Source organism: Ornithorhynchus anatinus, chromosome 2 (genome assembly GCF_004115215.2).
Source record: "Ornithorhynchus anatinus isolate Pmale09 chromosome 2, mOrnAna1.pri.v4, whole genome shotgun sequence".
NCBI lineage: Eukaryota > Metazoa > Chordata > Mammalia > Monotremata > Ornithorhynchidae > Ornithorhynchus > Ornithorhynchus anatinus.
The window spans coordinates 130,562,862-130,583,660 of record NC_041729.1 but is presented as its reverse complement, the minus strand read 5'-3'; the positions used below and the strand labels follow the sequence as shown (position 1 = coordinate 130,583,660).

The following is a 20,799-nucleotide window of genomic DNA, read 5'->3' as shown; positions in this document are numbered from 1 at the left end:
AATAAAAACGTGGTTTATATGAATGGACTATAAAGGGAATTAAAACCTCTGGATTAGTTCATTCTTTAGCTATAGTCCTGACTGAATGGGATTTTAAGACCCACTTTTCCAAGGTAAAGTAACCTTTTAGTAATTGAGAATTAGATGGCAAAGAAATCCACAAATCATGTTATTTTTACAAGATGGGTGGAAAGGCTGCGTTGCTCCTAAGTCCACCAGTTATTCACAATTAGCCATTAATTCACAGAAAATAGTTGATATTTCAGAATGTTTAACTGCATGTTTTCAAACTCTTACTGTTCTCTGAACTACTTTCAGTGATGCACTTTCCAAACAACATGTGTGTAAGAAAGGTCTCCTGTTTAGAACCCTACTTTCTTTTATTTCTATAGTGTCTAATATACTGGGTGCTTTAAGTATCTTAATGGAATACTCAATTACATTTTACCCTCATTGGATGTGTTTCAAAACCCAGTAATTTCAACTTTTCCTTTTCAAAGCTCATGGTATGACTCACCAAGTAGGTTAAAAAACCACAAAACAAAGCTCTTCGAAAACACACCTATCTCAAACAGTATATTATACATATAATCATTCAGTTCCCTGTTAATAATTTCCCAAGCACTCATGTTTATGATTCCATGTCACCTGCTGCATGAAAACATATTCCTGTTATATTGCTCCTTCCCTTCCTGGATCAATATTCCATGCCTACTGCTTAAAGGAGAAGCTTATAATTAATTCTCACCTTCCTTAATTGATAGTAAGGTACAAACTATGGGCAGCACAGCCTTGTGGAAAAAGCCTGAGACTGAGTGTCAAGAAATCCCTACTCTAACACTGACCTGAGCAAGTCACTGAACCTCTATCAATCAGTCAGTGGTATTTACTGAGCATGTACTGGGTGCAGAACACTATACTAAGCACTTGGGAAAGGACACTGCAATGGAGTTGACTTCAATTTCCTCACTTGTAAATTTGGGATAAAATTCCTGCTATCCCTCCATTTTAGTCAGTCGGTCAATCGTATTTATTGAGTCTTTACCGTGTGCAGAACATTGTTCTAAGCACTTGGGAGAGTACAATATAACAGAGACATTTCCTGCCCAAAACGATATTGCAGTCAGGAGGGGAAACAGACATTAGTATAAACAAGTAAATTACGGAAATGTACATAAGTGTTGTAGGGCTGGGAGTGGGGATGAATAAAGGGAGCAACTGTGAGCTTGGTGCGCGAAAGGACCAGTGTTTTATGTGATGATCTTCTATCTACCTCAGGGGTTAGCACCATACATGGCATCTAGTAAATGCTTAATAAATGCCAATATTATTATTATGGGGAATTCTGCTTATTCTACTAGGTCAAATTCATTTTTCTTTCTTCTATTTCCCTAATGCTTTACTAGAAGGTCAGTCTTTTAGGCCATACACTCTTTTTGAAGGAGAATTGGAATTAAGAGAGCTGTGAATCTCAGTGAAGGGAATTTTAAATGATCACAGTGAAATTAAATTGTCTTTAAAAAATCGTTCAGTTTAGAGTTGAGCATCTTGGGCTTTTTTGGTGCTGACTCTCTCTCCCTCTCTCTAGGTACATTTTAATATTGCAATATTAAGGAAGTCCACTTTCTCTTAGACTGTTATATTTCAGAAGTCGCAAAGTAACTGAAATCCATTTATGCTACAACTCATTCTCATTTTGGGTAAGAGATTAGGGAAGAATAAGGGAACATGGTTACCATAACATTACTGTGATTACATTCTGTGATGTCGCTCTGCAAGAATGCTGTTTTAAGTGCACGCACCACAGTCATTCATTAGGCATTACAAAGATAACCAATAGCAACTTATTTGAAAATAACTGTTTACTAGAAACTGATTTTAAGCAGTGCAAATTGGATCCTTGTGAGGTGCTAATGACCACTGATATGGGGGACAAAGCATGGACCTGGGAGTCAGAAGGTCATGGGTTCTAATCCCGGCTCCACCACTTGTCTGTGTTTGACCTTGGGCAAGTCACTTTACTTCTCTGTGCCTCAGTTACCTCATCTGTAAAATGGGGATTGAGACGATGAGTTCCACGTGGGACAGGGACTGTCCCAAACCCGATTTGCTTGCATTCCCCCCGGTGCTCAGTACAGTGCCTGGCACATAATCAGCACTTAACATATACAATTACTATTATTATTTTATGTCTCAAAGAAATGTCAGAGAGAACAAGTGAAGTACAATAGTCGAAGATAGCACAAGATAGCTCAAGTTCCACCTGAAGTTTGAAATGAGATTAAAGTCTGCAGGAGCTTGTTTCAAAGCACTAAAAGTCTTTTTACTCTACACAACCTCCTTGAGTTTCACCTGTGTGAAAGGAACGTCTGCCGCTTCAATTGCTTTCTAACTCTCAACCCCTTTCCCAACAAGCGTTGACACAACAGGCATGATTTTGGGGACAACAAAAATTTGCAGGAAAGCAAAAACAAAGGGAATGTAGGAATGAGAAAGTACTATAGGAGAAATAAGTGTGTCGCAAAATTATTACCACTAATTTCCCAAAGAATTAAAATGTTCTCGTTAATTTATATTTTTCATACTTTACAAGGTCCGGTGCTGTTCCATTCTGTTTTTACCCTATTTATTTTGTTAATGAGATGTACATCGCCTTGATTCTATTTATTTGCTATTGTTTTAATGAGACGTTCATCCCCTTGATTCTATTTATTGCTATTGTTCTTGTCTGTCCGTCTCCCTTGATTAGACTATAAGTCCGTCTAAGGGCAGGGACTGCCTCTATCTGTTACCGATTTGTACATTCCAAGCGCTTAGTACAGTGCTCTGCACAAAGTAAGCGCTCAATAAATACTATTGAATGAATGAATGAATGTTTTTGCCATTTTCCCACAAGGAATTGGAGCACTTTTCCCTATATGTGGCCCACAAAGACTTAAGTTGTCACTGATTTGGGCCCAGTTTCCCCTGTTGGCCACCCTGTCATGGTGGTTCTCAGGGCTCTTCTGTCTGCGTGCCTTGCGCACCACGGGCCACCCGTGATCTCCACCAGACATCTCCCAGCCCCGTGCCTGCTGCCTCCTATGGGTAGCTCCCAAGGCTGGCTTTTGGCTTGCCCCGAGCACCGTGGGCTGCCTGTGTAGATTTATGCCACCGCCTTTGGCAGCCAAGAACGTGGCTCCCGGGGCCACCGGCATCCTCCTCCAGAGGATCGCCACACTGCTCCTCCAGAATCCCATCCCACCTCTCCATCTCCTCACTGCAGAACCTCCATCCTAGCCTGCTTCGCACCACCCCGGTGGAACACAGAAAAGCCGCTGCAGCCTGGCGCTGCCTTCAGAAACCTCTGTGAGACTGTGGCTGGGCTGCTGCTCTAGGGCTCAGTGAGCCACGGTTGTGACTGTGGATTCTGAGCCACGAGGAGCCTAAAATTCTGCTCCTCTTGCCACGACACCCTAAGGATCTCGGTTTTTGTTTCAGTGTTTTCTTGGTGTTTTGTTTCATCTCTCCTATCTGACTTCTCCTTCTCAGTCTCATTTGCTGACTCCTCCTCTACCTCCCCGCATCTGGCAGTGGTCTCTCCAGGCTCAGTTTTAGGTCCCCTTCTATTCTCCCTCTACACACATTCCCTTGAAAAACTCATTCGCTTTCATTGCTTCAATTACCATCTCTATGCAGGTGATTCCCAAATCTACATTTCCAGCTCTGACCTCTCTCCTTCCCTGCAAACTTGCATTTCCTCCAGCCTTCAAGACATATTTACTTGGATGTCCCGCATGCCCTGAACCGACTTTATCTTCCCACCCAAACCCCATCCTCCTCTTGTCTTTCCCTTCACTGTAGAGCATGCCCCAAACCGACTTTATCTTCCCACCCAAACCCCATCCTCCCCTTGTCTTTCCCTTCACTGTAGACAACATTACTATCCTCCCTATCTCACAAGGCCATAAGTGGCATTACCCTCAGACTCATCTCTCTCATTCCTCCCACATATTCATTCATTCAATCGTATTTATTGAGCGCTTACTATGTGCAGAGCACTGTATTACCTCTGTCACTAAATCCGGTTGGTTCTACCTTCACAACATAGCTAAAAATCCACCCTTTCCTCTCCATCCAAACTGCTACCGTACTGATCCAACCACATACCTTAACCTGCCTTGATTATTGCATGTGACTCCTCGCTGATCTCCCGGTCTCCTATCTCTCCCCACTCCAATCCATACTTCACTCTGCTGCACCAATCGTTTATCCACAAAAACGTTCAGTTCACGTTTCCCCACTCCTCAAGAATCTCCAATGGTTGCCCATCCACCTCTGCATCAAACAGAAACTCCTTACCATAGCAATAAAGCAATCAATCGTCTTGCCTCATCCTACCTCACCTCACTAATCTCCTACTACGGCCCAACTGGCATACTCCGCTACTCTAGCACCAGCTTAGTCATTGTGCCCTGACCTCGTCTATCTCACGGCTGACCCCTTTCCCACTCCCTCCCCTTCCACATATGCCAGACCACCATTCTCTCCACCTTCAAACCATTACTAAGGTCACATCTCCTCCAAGATGCCTTCCCCGATTAAGCCCCCTTTTCCCCAGCTTGCTCTCCCTTCTGCGTCATCTATGTCCCTCACTCTATGACCTTTGGACACTTGATATTCACCCCACTCCCAACCCCACAGCACTTATGTATATATCCTTAAATGATACATTATTAGTTATTTATATTAATGTCTGCTTCCCCCTCTAAGTAGTGAGCTTGTTATGGGCAGGGAACGTGTCTGCTAATTCTGATGTATTGTACTCTCCCAAGTGCTTACAGCAGTGGTCTGCACATAGTAAGTGCTCAATATCTACAACTGATTGATTGACTGACCTCTCCTTATGGATTTGGCACCTAGACCCTCTCTCCCTTTTTATTTTTTAGGATTGTGAGTTCCCTGGGGGAAAAGGATCATGTCTAATTCCCCACCTGTGTAGTCTTTCCCAGCTCTCTGTTCAGGGCTCGAAGGAAGTAAGCTCTTAGTACATAATTTTGCTACTACGATTATTTGTCTGAAACATATTCTGTTTTTATTTTAATTACTACAAATATTCATTCCATTAAGCTCACACTAATGTACTCGGGATGTGTTGGAGATAACTATCAGTAATATCATATTTTCATTAGGCCACTGAAATTGACTCACATTTTCACACTAAAATTACAGCAAAGTAAAATTTCATAGCTTGTAAAATATTTTAACATTTTAATGGTATGTTCACTCCATTTTAGGCAGAGCTTTTGTTGTCCCATTACAATCATATGATGAGGCTTTTGAAGGCATCTTGTGGTTTACTTTCCAAAAAAAATCCTTGATACTGAGAAATGATACTTTTCAATTAAAATTATCTGCAGTAAAAATACATTACCAAAATTCCAACTAATACTAAGAATTAGACTTTTGCTTAATTAAGAATGAGTGTATTGCCCCGCTTTCAGAGTTTGACAAATATTTGCACATAAAACATCCCTTATGTATATAGGTGTGGGTACATTTCTGGATAAGAAACTGAAAATTCCAAATGGCTTTTACTGAGAGGAATAGAGATGATTAGGCCAATTCAGTAGCAAGGAGAAATAATAATCATATCAATAATAATTGTGGTATTCATTTAGGCTTACTATGTGCCAAGCCCGGAACTACGCACCAAGGTAGATACAGGATAATCAGATCTGACGATGTCCCTGTCCCATATGGAGCTCGCAGGCCAAGATTTAGTCAAGGATTCAATTGTTTTTCTGTCATATAGTCATTAATACCATTGGAATATAACTGGTTTCAAATCAAGTGCTTTTTGAAAGGCTTATCTAAATCTTTTAGAGGAGGGATGCTAAACTTCTCACTGTGCCTCATTCTCACCTGTCCGGTCAACCCCTGGCTCATGTCCTACCTCTGGCCTGGAATGCCCTCCCTCCTCAAATATGCCAAACAATCATACTTCCTCCCTTCAAAGCCCTACTGAAGGTTCACCTCCTCCAGGAGACCTTCTCAGACTAAGACCCCCTTTTCCTCTGCTCCTCCTACTCTCCCCATTGCCCTGCCTCACTCTCTTTGCTCTCTCCCTCTCTCGCCCTCTCCCCCAGCACAGCACTCGTGTATATATGTACATATTTATACCATACCTTATCTCACCTTGGCTTCACGGACTCTGTCCTCTCCTGGTTCTCCTCTTACCTCTCTGGCCGGTCATTCTCCGTCTCCTTCGCTGGAGCCTCCTCCCCCTCCCATCCTTTAACTGTTGGAGTTCTTCAAGGGTCAGTTCTTGGCCCTCTTCTGTTCTCCATTTACACTCACTCCCTCGGTGAACTCATTCGCTCTCATGGCTTTGACTACCATCTCTACGCAGATGACACGCAGATCTACATCTCCGCCCCTGTCCTCTCTCCCTCCCTTCAGGCTCGCATCTCCTCCCGCCTCCGGGACGTCTCCACCTGGATGTTGGCCCGCCACCTAAAACTCAACATGAGCAAGACTGAGCTCCTCATCTTCCCTCCCAAACCCGGTCCTCTCCCAGACTTCTCTATCACCGTGGATGGCACGACCATCCTTCCCGTCTCTCAGGCCCGCAATCTCGGTGTCATCCTTGACTCGTCCCTCTCGTTCACCCCACACATCCTATCCGTTACCGAGACCTGCCGGTCTCACCTTTACGATATCGCCGAGATCCACCCTCTCCTCTCCACCCAGACAGCCACCTTACTGCTACGGGCTCTCGTTATATCCCGGCTAGACTACTGTGTCAGCCTTCTCTCTGACCTCCCTTCCTCCTCTCTCGCCCCTCTCCGGTCTATTCTTCACTCCGCTGCCCGGCTCATCTTCCTGCAGAAACGATCTGGGCATGTCACTCCCCTTCTTAAACAACTCCAGTGGTTGCCTATCGACCTCAGCTCCAAACAAAAACTCCTCACTCTAGGCTTCAAGGCTCTCCATCACCTTGCCCCTTCCTACCTCTCCTCCCTTCTCTCTTTCTACCGCCCACCCCGCACGCTCCGCTCCTCAGCCGCCCACCTCCTCACCGTCCCTCGGTCTCGCCTATCCTGCCGTCGACCCCTGGGTCACATCCTCCCGCGGTCCTGGAACGCCCTCCCTCCTCACCTCTGCCAAACTGATTCTCTTTCCCTCTTCAAAACCCTACTTAAAAATCACCTCCTCCAAGAGGCGTTCCCAGACTGAGCTCCTCTTCTCCCTCTACTCCCTCTGCCATCCCCCCTTTACCTCTCCGCAGCTAAACCCTCATTTTCCCCTTTTCCCTCTGCTCCTCCACCTCTCCCTTCCCATCCCCACAGCACTGTACTCATCCGCTCAACTGTATATATTTTCGTTACCCTACTTATTTTGTTAATGAATTGTACATCACCTTGATTCTATTTAGTTGCCATTGTTTTTACGAGATGTTCTTCCCCTTGACTCTGTTTATTGCCATTGTTCTCGTCTGTCCGTCTCCCCTGATTAGACTGTAAGCCCGTCAAACGGCAGGGACTGTCTCTGTTGCTGACTTGTTCATCCCAAGCGCTTAATACAGTGCTCTGCACATAGTAAGCGCTCAATAAATACTATTGAATGAATATTTATTACTCTATTACTCTATTTTATATTAATGATGTTATATATCCCCGCTTCAGTCTGTACTTCACTCAGCTGCCCAGATTATCTTTCTATAGAAGTGCTCTGGGCATGTCACTCCCCTCCTCAAAAACCTCCAGTGGTTGACCATCAACCTTCGCATGAAGCAAAAACTCCTCACTCTTGGCTTCAAAGCTCTCCATCACCTTGCCCCCTCCTACCTCACCTCTCTTCTCTCCTCCTACAGCCCAACCCGCACACTCCACTCCTCTGCCGCTAACCTCCTCACTGTGCCTCATTCTCGCTTGTCCTGCAGTCGACCTCTGGCCCACGTCCTTCCTCTAACCTGGAATGCCCTCCCTCCTCAAATCCGCCAAATTAACTCTCTTCCCCTCTTCAAAGCCCTATTGAGAGCTCACCTCCTCCAGGAGACTTTCCCAGATTGAGCCCTCCTCATTGCCCCTAGTCCCTCCCTCTGCTCTACCCCCTTCCCCTCCCCACAGCACTTGTATATTTTTGTACAAATTTATTGCTCTATTTATTTTATTAATAATGTGCATTTATCTTTGGTTCTATTTATCTATTTTGATGGTTGTGATGCCTGTCTACTTGTTTTGTTTTGTTGTCTGTCTCTCCCTTTTAGACTGTGATCCCGTCGTTGGGTAGGGATTGTCTCTATCTGTTGCTGAAATTTACTTTCCAAGCACTCAGTACAGTGCTCTGCACATAGTAAGTGCTCTATAAATATAATTGAATGAATACATATCTATAGTTCTATTTATTTATATTGATGCTACTGATGCCTTTTTACTTGTCTTGATGCTTGTCTCCCCACTTCCAGACTGTGAGCCCATTGTGGGCAGGGATTGTCTCTATTTGTCGCAGATTGTACTTTCCAAGTGCTTAGTACAGTGTTCTGCACACAGTAAGCATTCAATAAATATGACTGAATGAATGAATGAATGAATGAAACTTGCTGCCTACTTCTGAGTTTCTGTGTGGCTGGCAGGACACCTGGAAGCAACATGGCCTAGTGGATAGAGCATGGGCCTCGGACTCAGAGGACCTGGGTCCTAATCCTGGCTTCACCACTTGCCTGTTGTGTGACTTTGGGGAAGTCACTCCACTTCTCTTTGCCTCAGTTTCTTCATCCAGAAATGGGGATTAAATTTTTGTTCACCCTCGTACTTACAACTGTGAGCTCCAAGATGGGCAGGGACTGTCTCCGACATGATTAGCATAATCCTACTACCTGCAATAGGGAAGCAGGTGGGGAAAGACACACCTTAGCCTCTGTGTGCCCAACTCCAAGCTCTTATCTGAAGTAGGTGGAGCTGCTGCTGCTGATTTCCAGGGATTCTTGAGGTTTTGGGGACTGTTCTGCAGGCAAAATATCCTGATGTGTGACACCTGAGAGAGCAGAGGTGGCCACAGTCTCTCCCATGGTGTAATGAGCTTATCTGCTTAGCAGGATTGGTGTTCAATCACCCCTCCTTGTCTCTTTCCTAATGCTACTGCTGCTGCTGCTGTTTGATAGTGCTTAACCTGCTCACTGTACCTAAACTTTGTCTATCTCACCTCCGACCTCTTGCTCGTGTCCTACCTCTGGCCTGGAATGCTCTCTCTCCTTGTATCTGACAGGCAGTGACTCCCTCCCCCTTCAAAGCCTTACTAAAGACACATGTCCTCCCAAAGGCCTTGCCTGACTAAGCTCTCCTTTCCTCTTCTCCCTCCTCCTTCTGCGTCTCCCTGACTCGTACATTCCATTCATCCCCCCCCATCCTGTCCCCAGTCTCAGCCCTACAGCACTAACGTATATATCTGTTATTTATTTATTTATATTTATCTCTGTCATCCCCCTAGATTGTAAGCTTGTTTTGGGTAGGGAATCTGCCTGCTTCTCTGTGTCCTAGTTACCTAATCTGTAAAATGGGGATAACGATTGTGACCCCCACATGGGACAACCTGATTATCTTATATCTATGCCAGTGCTGAGAACAATACTTGACATATATTAAATGCTTAACAAATACCATTGTTACTATTATTTATTATGTTGTGCCCTCCAAAGCGCTTAGTACAGAGTTATGCACACAGTATAAGCTCTCAATAAATACGACTGAATGGAATATGGGCTTCTGGTATGCCACTCTGGCCAGTGGCTTCTAGTGGTCCGAAGGTTTAGTAACAGAAGGGAAGAGAATAACCGATTTGAAGGTGCTGAAGGGATGACATGGTGTAGATATTCCCAGTATGGTGCAGGCACTTAAAGGGAAGCTGCTGTATGTTCTCAGCTCAAGTAGCTTACTTGTGTAAGTCTAGAGCTATTAACACAATGCTAGGTATACGAGTTTTATCAATGCTAATCATCAGTGGCATTTCTAAGGCCATAGCATGTGTGGAACACAGTCTTAAGTGCTTGGGGGGAAACCCAGAACTGAGCCTTGAGGGAATCTCAAACAGACAGCAAAGGAACAACATGGCAAATCCCTCTAGACTATCGTGGCTAAGTGGAAAGAGCACGGGCTTTGGAGTCAGGGCTCATGAGTTCGAATCCCACTCTGCCACTTGTCAGCTGTGTGACTGTGGGCGAGTCACTTCACTTCTCTGTGCCTTAGTTCCCTCATCTGTAAAATGGGGATTAAGACTGTGAGCCCCACGTGGGACAACCTGATTCCCCTGTGTCTACCCCAGTGCTTAGAACAGTGCTCTGCACATAGTAAGCGCTTAACAAATACCAACATTATTATTATTATTAGCTCTTTGTGGGAAGGGAACGTGTCTACCAACTCTGTTATATTGCAGTCGCCCAAGTGCTTAAAAAAGTGTACACAGTAACTGCTCAATAAATATGACTGATTGATTGACATATAGTTGCTCTTCAAACTTGAAGAGTACACCACTGATAGTGAAATTCTTTTGTGGATGTGTACATGAACGAAAAAGCCAACGCGGGATTCATAATCCTGACCCACACTGTACGTACACACTGTCTCTTGTGCTTACCTGTGAGTTGTCCGCTATGCCTGGCTGTGTTCACTTTTGCCTCCTTGTCTCACGATTCATACAAAGTTTCCACTCAAACAAATCATCTCCTTTCTTAATTTCTCCCTCCTACCTTACCTCACTGACTGCCCACTACAACCCAACCCGCACACTTTACTCCTCTAATTCCAAGCTACTCACTGTACTTCAATCTACTTCAATCTTGCTCATCTCACCACTGAACTCTGGCCTACATTCTCCTTCTGGCCTGGAACTCCCTCCCAAGTCACCTCTGACAGACCACCCACTCCCAAATTTTAAAGCCCTACTGACATCACCCCCCTTCCAAGAGGCCTTCCCCAACAAAGTCTTGATGTTCCCATTTGATCTCCCTTCTACATTACCTATGCACTGGTATCTATACTCATTCAGAACTTCATATTCACCTCACCCTTAGCTCCAGAATACTGAAGTTCATACCCTCATTCTCTTCCATTCCCTCATCATTAATTTATTTTAACATCTGTTCCCCATGTCACCAAGTCCTGAGTGTCTAGTGCAGTGGTTGGCACCCAGTGAGCATTCCATAAATATGACTGATTGATTGATTTCAGTGTGCCCTGCTGGTCTGTCTGCAACTAATGACTCCCAGTTTCGAGTTGGGATGCAGCTCTGTCTGAGGATTTGCTAAAGCAGTAACAACAACTTTTATATTAGAGAAGCGCTGTGGCCTAATGAAAAGAGCACAGGCCTGGGAGTCAGAGGATCTGAGTTCTAATCCCAGCTCCACCCCGTACCTGCTGTGGGACCCTAGGCAAGTCACTTAACTCCTCTGAACCTCAGTTTCTCATCTGTAAAATTGAAATTCATTATTTGTTCTCCTTCATTAGACTGTGAGCCCAATGTGGGAGCTAATTATTTTGTATCTATCCCAAGCCTTAGGAGAGAGTTTAACAATTATAATAATAATGATGTATTATTATTATGGTATTTGTTAAGCACTTACTATGTGCCATGCATTGTTTTAAGCACTAGGACAGATACATGATAATCGAGTTGGACATAGTCCCTGTCGCACATAAGGCTCATAGTCTTACTCCCCATTGTATAGATGAGGGAACTGAGGCACAGTGGAGTGAAGTGATTTGCCCAAGGTCACACAGCAGACAAGTGGCTGAGCCACAAAAAGAACACTGGTCCTTCTGACTCCCAGGCCTGTGCGCTAACCATTAAGCAATGTTGATTCTCGCCTACAGTAAGCACTTGCACAATACCACCGTTATTATGAACAAACTTTTTTGCACAATTTGCATATTTATTAAGAGGTCAGCACTTCTATAAAAGAGGGCCTTGCATTTATAATAGTCTTTTAATCAAAAAGCAGAATACATTGTTTACTTACCTGACATCTTTCTTGAGTTCCGCAATATGCTCATTCTGTGACTGAATTTGAGAATCTCTCTGACGTACTGACTCAATAAGATATCTGTAAGGTTGTTGTGCTTGGTTCAACAAAGAGTTGGCATTTTCAAGCTACAAAGAAAAAAGTTTCTATTACAATTTTTAAAGTAAAGCAGTACATTTTGATACGAACTAGAAGCACAAATGACCTAGTGGAAAGAGTGTCAGAGGACCTGGGTTCTAATCCCATCTCTGCCTCGTGCCTATTGTGTGACCTTGGATAAATCACTTAACTTTTTCATGGCTCAGTTTCTTCAGTGGTAAGATGGGGATTCACTACCAATTCTCTTTCCTACTTAGGATGTAAGAATTGGTATCTATTGGTATAGCCCTATATGGCAGTAACTGTGTCTGGCCTGATGGATTATCTTATATCAACCCCTGTGTTTAGCACAATGCTTGGCATATAGTCAGTGCTTAATAAATGACCACTATTATTATTATCATCATCAACAGCATTAATAATGATGGCAACTAACTACAATCACCTTCCAAAAGAATGTTGGTGTCTTTCTCTGTGTAAAAAACATCCATTTTATTTAACAGAATTCTACAGATCTAATATACATTTTCTTCACATGATCTTTTTTTAATGGTATTTGTTAATCACCTATTATGTGCCAATCACTCTTCTAAGTGCTGGGGTAGATAGAAAATAATTGGGTTGGACAGAGTCCATGTCTCCAGAGGGGCTCATGGTCTCAATCCCCATTTTACAGATGAAGTACCTGAAGCACAGAGAAGTGAAGGGATTTGCCCAAGGTCATACAGCAAACAGCTGAGCCAGAATTAGAACCCAGTTCCTTCTGACTCCCAGGACCATGCTCTATCCACTAGGCCACGCTGCTTCTCTTTTTTCCTTGCACCTTCCTGAACCTCCACAAATATTTTATTTAATAAAGGCAAAAAACAATGGTAAAAATGAAGGACAGCACTGTATAATCTACTTTTAAGATAAACATCTATGGTTTTCTGATGATTATTTTAACTTATGTTTTCAGTTAAATATAGTTTATTTGGGTTAAATATACTATGTACAACTTGATTTTTCCATCTGGTTCAGGTTATAATAATAATAATACATTTCAAGCATCACTTCCTAGCTTATTTTAAAAACTTATAATAAGAAGATTCAATTATAGTCACATGTATGAAATTATGTGACATCACTGGGGAAGGGAAAGACAAAGTGAATATTTTAATTTAGTTGCTCCATCTTTTCCCTTCGCTTGGCGACACTCTACATTGGTAGACTGTAAGCTTGTTGTGGGCAGGGAATGTGTCTACCAACTCAACTGTGTGGTACTTTCACAAGTGCTTACGTCAGTGCTCTGTACACAGTAAGCACTCAGTAAATACCACTGGTGCTGATGATGATGGTACATTGCAAGCCCATTTTTGGGTTTTTTTGGTAACTGCTAGGATGAATTGTCATAAAAAGGTTTTCTATTATCTAAGAGCTTTCTCAAACAAAGGATTCTGAAGCAAAATTCTTTGAAAACATTTTAAACACCAGTAAAAGTGTACACTTTGTAAAAATGATTAAATTGCAGCACAGTAAATATCCCACAACACTTTTGCATAATTTTCCTCCATTAATTAATTAATAGTATTTCTTGAGTGCTTACTATGTGCAGAATAGTGTACTAAGCACCTGGGAGAGTACAACCCAATAATGTAACAGACACATTCCCTGCCCACAACGAGCTTACAGTATAGATGGGGGAGACAGAAAATAAGGTAAATAAATAAATTATGGATATGTACATATACATTGTGGGGCTGAGGGCAGGAAGGGGTGAATAAAGGGAGAGGAAATGAGGCTTTAGTCAGGGAAGTCCTCTCGGAGAAGTTGGATCGTCAATAAGGCTTTGAAGGTGGGGAGAGTAATTGTCTGTTGGATACGAAGAGGGAGGGCGTTTCAGGCCAGAGGCGGGATGTGGGCGAGAGTTCGGCAATGAGGTAGATGAGATCGAGGTACAGTGAGTAGGCTGGCATTAGAGGAGTGAAGTGTGTGGGCTGGGTTGTAGCAGGAGAGTAGCAAGGTGAAGTGGGAGGGGCAAGATGACGGAGTGCTTTAAAGCCGATGGTAAGGAATTTCCATTTGATGCAGAGGTGGATGGGTAAAAACTGGGAGTTTCTTGAGGAGTGGGGAAGTATGTCCTGAACGTTTTTGTAGAAAAATGATCTGGGCAGCAGAGTGAAGTATTGGAATGGAGTGGGGAGAGACAGAAAGCTGGGAGGTCAGCAAGGAGGCTGATACAATAAGAGCTTGGATTAATGTGGTAGCAGTTCATTCATTCTTTCAATCATATTTATTGAGCACTTACTGCTTACTAAGCGCTTGGAAAATGCAATTCAGCAATAAAGAGAGACAATCCCTGACCAAACCGGTCTTAATGTCTAGAAGGGGGGGAGACAGACATTAAAACAAGTAAACAGGCATCAATAGAAATAAGCAGAATTATAGATATATACACATCAAAATAAGTAAACAGCCATTAGTATAAATGAATAGGCTTATAGATATGTTCATAGTGCTGTGGGGCGGGGAGATGGGGGTAGAGCAAATGGAGTGAGTTGGGGTGGCGTGGAGGGGAGGGGAAGCTGAGGAAAAGGGGGGCTTAGTCTGGGAAGGCCTTTTGGGGGAGGTGAGCCTTTAGTAGTGCTTTGAAGGGGCAAGTGTGATTGGCAGATTTGAGGAGGAAGGGCGTTCCAGGCCAGAGGTAGGACATGGGCCGGGGTCCAAGGCAGGACAGGCGAGAACGCAACACAGTGAGAAGGTTAGTAGCAGAGGAGTGGAGTGTGTGGGTTGGGATGTAGAAGGAGAGAAGGGAAGTGAGGTAAGAAGGAAGAAGGTGAAGGAGAGCTCTGAAGCCAATAGGGAGGAGTTTTTCTTTGAAATGGATGTTGACAGGCAACCACAGGAGATTTTTGAGGAGGGGGGTGACATGCCCAGACCATTTCTGTAGAAAGATAATCTGGGCAGCAGAGTGAAATATGGACTGAAGTGGGGAGAGACAGCAGGTTGGGAGATCAGAAAGGAGGCTGATGCAGTAATCCAGTCAAGATACGATGAGTGATTTTACCAACAAGGTAGCGGATTGGATGGAGAGGAAAGGGCAGATCTTGGTGATGTTGTGAAGGTGAGACCAGCATGTTTTGGTGACGGATTGGATACTTGGGGTGAATGAGAAAGCAGAGTCAAGGATGACATCAAGGTTGCGGGCTTATGAGACAGGAAGGATGGTTGTGTCATTTACAGTGATAGGAAAGTCAAGGAGAGGACAGGGTTTTTGAGAGAAGATAAGGAGCTCAGTCTTGGACGTGTTGAGTTTTAGGTGGCAGGAAGACATCCAAATAGAGATATCCTGAAGGCAGGGGGAGATGTGAGCCTGGAGGGAGGGAGAGAAAACAGGGGAGGAGATATAGATTTGGGTGTCATCCGCATACAGATTTCTTGGATGGAGAGGAAAGGGTGTATTTTATCAATGTTGTGAGGGTTCAACTGACAGAATTTAGTGATTGACTGAGAAAGAGGAGTCAAGGATAATGCCAAGGTTATGAGACAGGAGGGATGGTGGCACTGCCTACAGTGATGGGAAAGTCATGGGGAGGATAAGGAGGATAAGGTAGGAAGAGAAGGAATTCTGTTTTGGACATTTTAAGTTTGAGGTGACAGGAAATCCAAGTAGAGATGTCTTGAAGGCAGGAGGATATACAAGACTACAGAGAGGGAGAGAGATCAGAGCTGCTAGAGATGTAGATTTGGAAATTATTTTCATAGAGATGGTAGTTGAAACCATATGAGCGAATAAGTTCTTCAAGAGAGTAAGTATAGATGGAGAATATAAAGAGACCCAGAACTGAACCTTGAGAGACACCCACAGTTTTGGGGTGGGAGTTAGAGGAGGAAACTTAGAATGAGCATTCAGAGACAGGAAGAGAACCAGGAGAGGACAGTAACAGTGAAACCAAAGTTGGATGATGTTTCTAAGAGAAGGGGGTGGTCATCAGTGTCAAAGGCAGCTGAGAGGTCGAGGAGGATTAGGATGGGGTAGAGGCCATTTGATTTGGCAATAAGGAGATCATTAGTGGCCTCTGGGAGGGCAGTTTCTGTGGAAGCCAGAATTGAAGATTCAGGAGAAATTTGGAGAAGAGTTTGAGACAGCAGATGTAGAAAACTCACTCAAGAAGTGTGAAGATGAATGGTAGGTGGGAGATGGGACTATAAATGGAGGGAGCTGTGGGGTCAAAAGAGGGTTTTTTTTAGGATAGGGGGTACAAGGACATGCTTGAAAGCAGTCGGAAAGAAGCCACTGGTGGGTGAACAGTTGTCGATGGCAGTCAGGGAGGGAAGAAGGAAGGAGGAAAGTGTTCTGATAAAATGTGAATGGATGGGTTTGGATGCACAGTTGGAGGGTGGATTTTAAAAGAAAAATCACCTCTTGAGATATTGATGGGAAGGATGGTAGAGTTGAAGAGGCAGGAAAAGGAAGGGACTGGAGAGGAACAGGTGAGATTTTAGGGAGATCATACCCGATAGTTTCAATTGCCTCAGTAAAGTGGGTAGCCAGGTCATTAAAGGTGAGGGATAATAATAATTATGGTATTTGTTAAGCACTTACTCTGTGCCAAGCACTGCTCTAAGTACTGGGGTAGCTACAAGATAATCAGGTTGGACACAGTCCCCCCTTGGGGCTCACAGAATGGGGCCCCCATTCTACAGATGAGATAACTGAGGCCCAGAAAAATTAAGTGATTTACCCAGTCACACAGCAAAGTGGCAGAGTCAGGATTAAAATTTATGTCCATTGACTCCCAAGCCCATGTTCTTGCCACTAAACCACGCTGCTGGGGGAAGCAAGGTGGGGAGATGGGGGGAGGATGGGACAGGGGGTTTGAGGAGCAAGTTAAATGTCTGGAACAACTGGTGAGGGCAATGAGCGTAGGGGTCAATAGGGATGGAGAAATAATTTTACCAGGCAGAGGAAAGGTCATTGTTAAAGCATGCAAGGATGAACTTACGGTGGATGAGGTCAGCCTGATATCTAAATTACTGCCAGTAGCATTTTGCAGCAAGTTCACAGGAGTGAAGGAAGTGGACTGTGGAGGTGATCTAGGGCTGTGGGATAGTGGTTTGAGATCAACGAAGAGATAGGGGAGCAAGTGAGTTCAATTCAGTAGAGAGGGTGATGCTGAGGGTGTCAATTTGGTCATCAAGGGTAGGTAGTTTGGGTATGGAGGTTAAATGGGGCATGATGACTTCGGAAACTTGGATGGGGTCAAAAGATCGGTGGTCTCTGTCGGGGAATGGGACAGGTTTGTGGGGAGGAGGTATGTGGGAGAGAAGTCAGGTGCGGAGGTTGTGGTCAGAGAGATTTCAGAGTTGGTAAGGCTAGTGATTCTATTACGTATTCTTCCAATGTGCGACATAAAATTCATAATGTAAAATTTCCCTCAGATAATATAAAGCTTTGGGCCAACTCTTTCTCGTCAGTGAGAAACCTGAATTTTTGTTTGTTTCTCATTTCATTCAACTGTATTTATTGAGCGCTTACTGTGTGCAGAACACTGTACTAAATGCTTGGCAAGTACAATTCGGCAACAGATACAATCCCTACCCAACAACAGACTCACAGTATAGAAGGGGGAAGAAAGACAACAAAACAAAACAAAACAAGTAGACAGGCAGAGGGTTTGTGAGTTTCACTGTGATGATGATCACACTTAGAACTTCATTCCTCTCAAAACCCACAAAAAACACATGGATGCCAAATGAAAAAAAAAGCAGTAATTCTAGATTATTTGGTAGAATCAAAGTAAAACAAACAGGTTTTTATTCCTTCCACTTGAGGCATGCATTTTCCGGTCAGCAGATGCCGATGTTTAGTAAACGACTGCTATCTTTATTTTAACAGCTATTTGGTAATAGTCCGGCCTTCTTAAAATACAGTTTGTACCAGATGAAATATATGAAGTCAGGACATCCCTGCAGTAATAATCTCCCTGAATGGCTACATGGAGAAAACACATCCCAGTCTTTCAACTTTCATACAAGAGTTATATTTATAGGCTCGCTTGCCAGGCTTTCTCTGCTGGGAATGACTTTTAAAACCAAAGAAGTAGATCAGTAGATCAGATTTGGGAAGGGTGGAGATCTCAGCAAGGGCCTCCCCCAAGGCTGGGGTGTCTGCTGCTTCTTTTCTCTAGCACTGGTTTATGTTACCTGGGAGCCAACCGAAGGCCCTGAATCCTTCAGCCCAGAAGGAACAGGAGTCATTCTTCTTCTGTTCTATTGCACTTCCCAAGCACTTAGTACAGAGCTCTGCACATAGTAAGCGTTCAATAAATACAACTGACCTGATTGATTGATTTTTCCTTCTCCACTCCCATAGCATCTTTTGCCAGTCAGTATCAGCACTACTTTTTCACTGCTCTTCCCTTGTTGCTTCTAAGCTCTAGAAATCAGGAGACTTGGAGTTCTTTTCCCCACTTTTCTGGGCCTACATCATCTGGACTTTGAGCGCGTTGTGGGTAGGGAACCTGTCTGCTAACTCTACTGCATTATCCTCTCCTGAGCGCTTAGGACAGTGCTCTGCACATAGTAAGCCCTCAGTAAATACCACTGATTGATGTCATCAATGGTGAAGGTTTCTGACTGAAAAACCACTTAGGGTGTTGAGCGGAGTGGACAGGCCCAGTAGGAATTCTGAAAAATAGCTGGCTAATGTGGGCTGCGAAGAAAACTGCAGGATGAGTTATTTGAATAAACTGGCTGCCATCAAGGAGCCATTTAGAGATGGGCAATGTAAAGTGCTGGAAGGAAGCCAGGTGGGCTTGGAACTTGGTTCTCATAAGAAGAAAAGTCTTGTAGAGTCTATTTTGTGGTGGTGGTCCTTTCTTGTGTTTTGAAGGTGCAGGGAAGTGGAGCCTGCACTAACCTTCACCTGGCATCCCCTTATGCAATGGCCTTTTAGCACTCAGTTGTATTTATTGAGTGTTTTACTGTGTGCAGGGCACTATACTAAGCGATTGAAGAACTGTTCTAAGCCTCTTGCCAGAAACAGGGCTCTGGCTGAGAACTGAAGAGATGAGGAGGAGGTGAATATTGCTGGGAGGAGGCCGAAGCTGTTGAGATTGCCAACTAGGACAACTGGACCACAGAGCTCAGAGACTCCCCAGCAAAGTCTTTCTGTCGCCGCCTCTCTTCCCATACAAGTACCCCTTGCCACTCCCCGACCTTGGTCCTGACACTAATTTGGAGTGAACGAGGCAGCAGTGGGTTTCTTGTTGGTTCTCTCCTCATCCTCCTTCCTCCCTCCCTGGTGGGGTTGATTTGAGATTGAGGAATTGATCCATGGAGGAGAAGGGGGAACTGAAATCAGAGTGGAGAAGCAGCATTCTCCTCCAAGGGGCCTTCCCTGACTAAGCCCTCTTTTCACACTCCCTTCTGCTTTGCCCTGACTCTTTCTCTTTATTCATCCCCCCTCCTAGCTCCACCACACTTAGGTACATAATAATAATAATGATAATAATAATAATGATGTTGGCATTTGTTAAGCACTTACTATGTGCAAAGCATTGCCCTAAGCGCTGGGGAGGGGGGATATAAGGTGATCAGGTTAACCCACATGGGGCTTACAGTCTTAATCCCCATTTTACAGATGAGGTAACTGAAGCACAGAGAAGTTAAGTGACTTGCCCAGTCACACAGCTGACAAGCGGCGGAGCCGGGATTAGAACCCATGATCTCTGACTCCCAAGCCCGTGATCTTTCCACTGAGCCATGCTGCGTCTCTAATAGCTGTCATTTATTTATTTATCTATCATTTATTTATTTATTTATATTCATGTCTGCCTCCCCCTCTAGACTGTAAGCTTGTCGTAGGCAGGGAATGTGTCTGGTTATTGTTATATTGTACTCTCCCCAGCACCTAATAGAGTGCTCTGGACACGGTAAGTGGTCAATGAATACAACCTACTGACTGACTGTCTGGTCTAGTGGATAGAGCACTGGCCTGGGAGTCAGAAGGACCTGTGTTCTAATCCTGGTCTGCCATGTGACCTTGGCAAGTGATTTACTTTCTCTATGGCTAGCACTATGAGTCCAATGTGGGGCAGGGACTACGGCCAACCTGATTAACTTGTATCTACCTCAGTGCTCAGAACAGTTTGACACATACTAAGCAGTTAACGCATACCATCATAATCATCATCATCATCAAGGGGCCGGCCCAACCCTACTGTCCTAGCATGATTGGAACTGTGGGCCTGTGTTCCCAACTGGGCTGTGGATAGAGCCACTCTGGGTACAAAGAGGCAAGGGGGAGCAGGGCAATGGCCCCTTCTGGGGTCTCAAGCCCCTGCTTGATAAGTAGAAGTTGTATCTTTCATTCATTCAATAGTATTTATTGAGCGCTTACTATGTGCAGAGCACTGTACTAAGCGCTTGGAATGAACAAGTCGGCAACAGATAGAGACAGTCCCTGCTGTTTGATGGGCTTACAGTCTAATCGGGGGAGACGGACAGACAAGAACAATGGCAATGGTATCTGCCTATCCATCTCTGTATCAAACAAAAGCTCCTCACCATTGCCTTTCAAGATCTTCATCACCTTGCCTGCTCCTTCCTCACCTTGCTTCTCTCCTTCTACAACCCAGCCCACACACATCACTCCCCTGGTGCTAACCTCTGTGCCTCTATCTCACCTGTCTCACCACCGACCCCTGGCTCACGCCTTA

General features: G+C 44.2%; 1 protein-coding gene across 5 annotated transcripts in view; it reads right to left on the bottom strand.

Annotated features, from left to right (window-relative positions):
* The window catches only part of PIBF1 (progesterone immunomodulatory binding factor 1), a 280,353-nt gene that overhangs the window by 48,210 nt on the left and 211,344 nt on the right, over positions 1–20,799 (bottom strand). For 4 of the 5 annotated variants that reach the window (XR_003756003.2, XM_029055543.2, XM_039911203.1 and 1 more), the window contains exon 15: positions 11,996–12,126. Coding sequence is in view for 3 of the 5 variants with exons in the window: in XM_029055543.2 (XP_028911376.1) it covers positions 11,996–12,126 (131 nt within the window). In the remaining 2 variants the exon portion in view is untranslated. Of the gene's footprint in view, positions 1–11,995; positions 12,127–20,799 lie in introns of those variants that run through there. The other variant, XM_029055569.2, reaches the window with a different exon arrangement.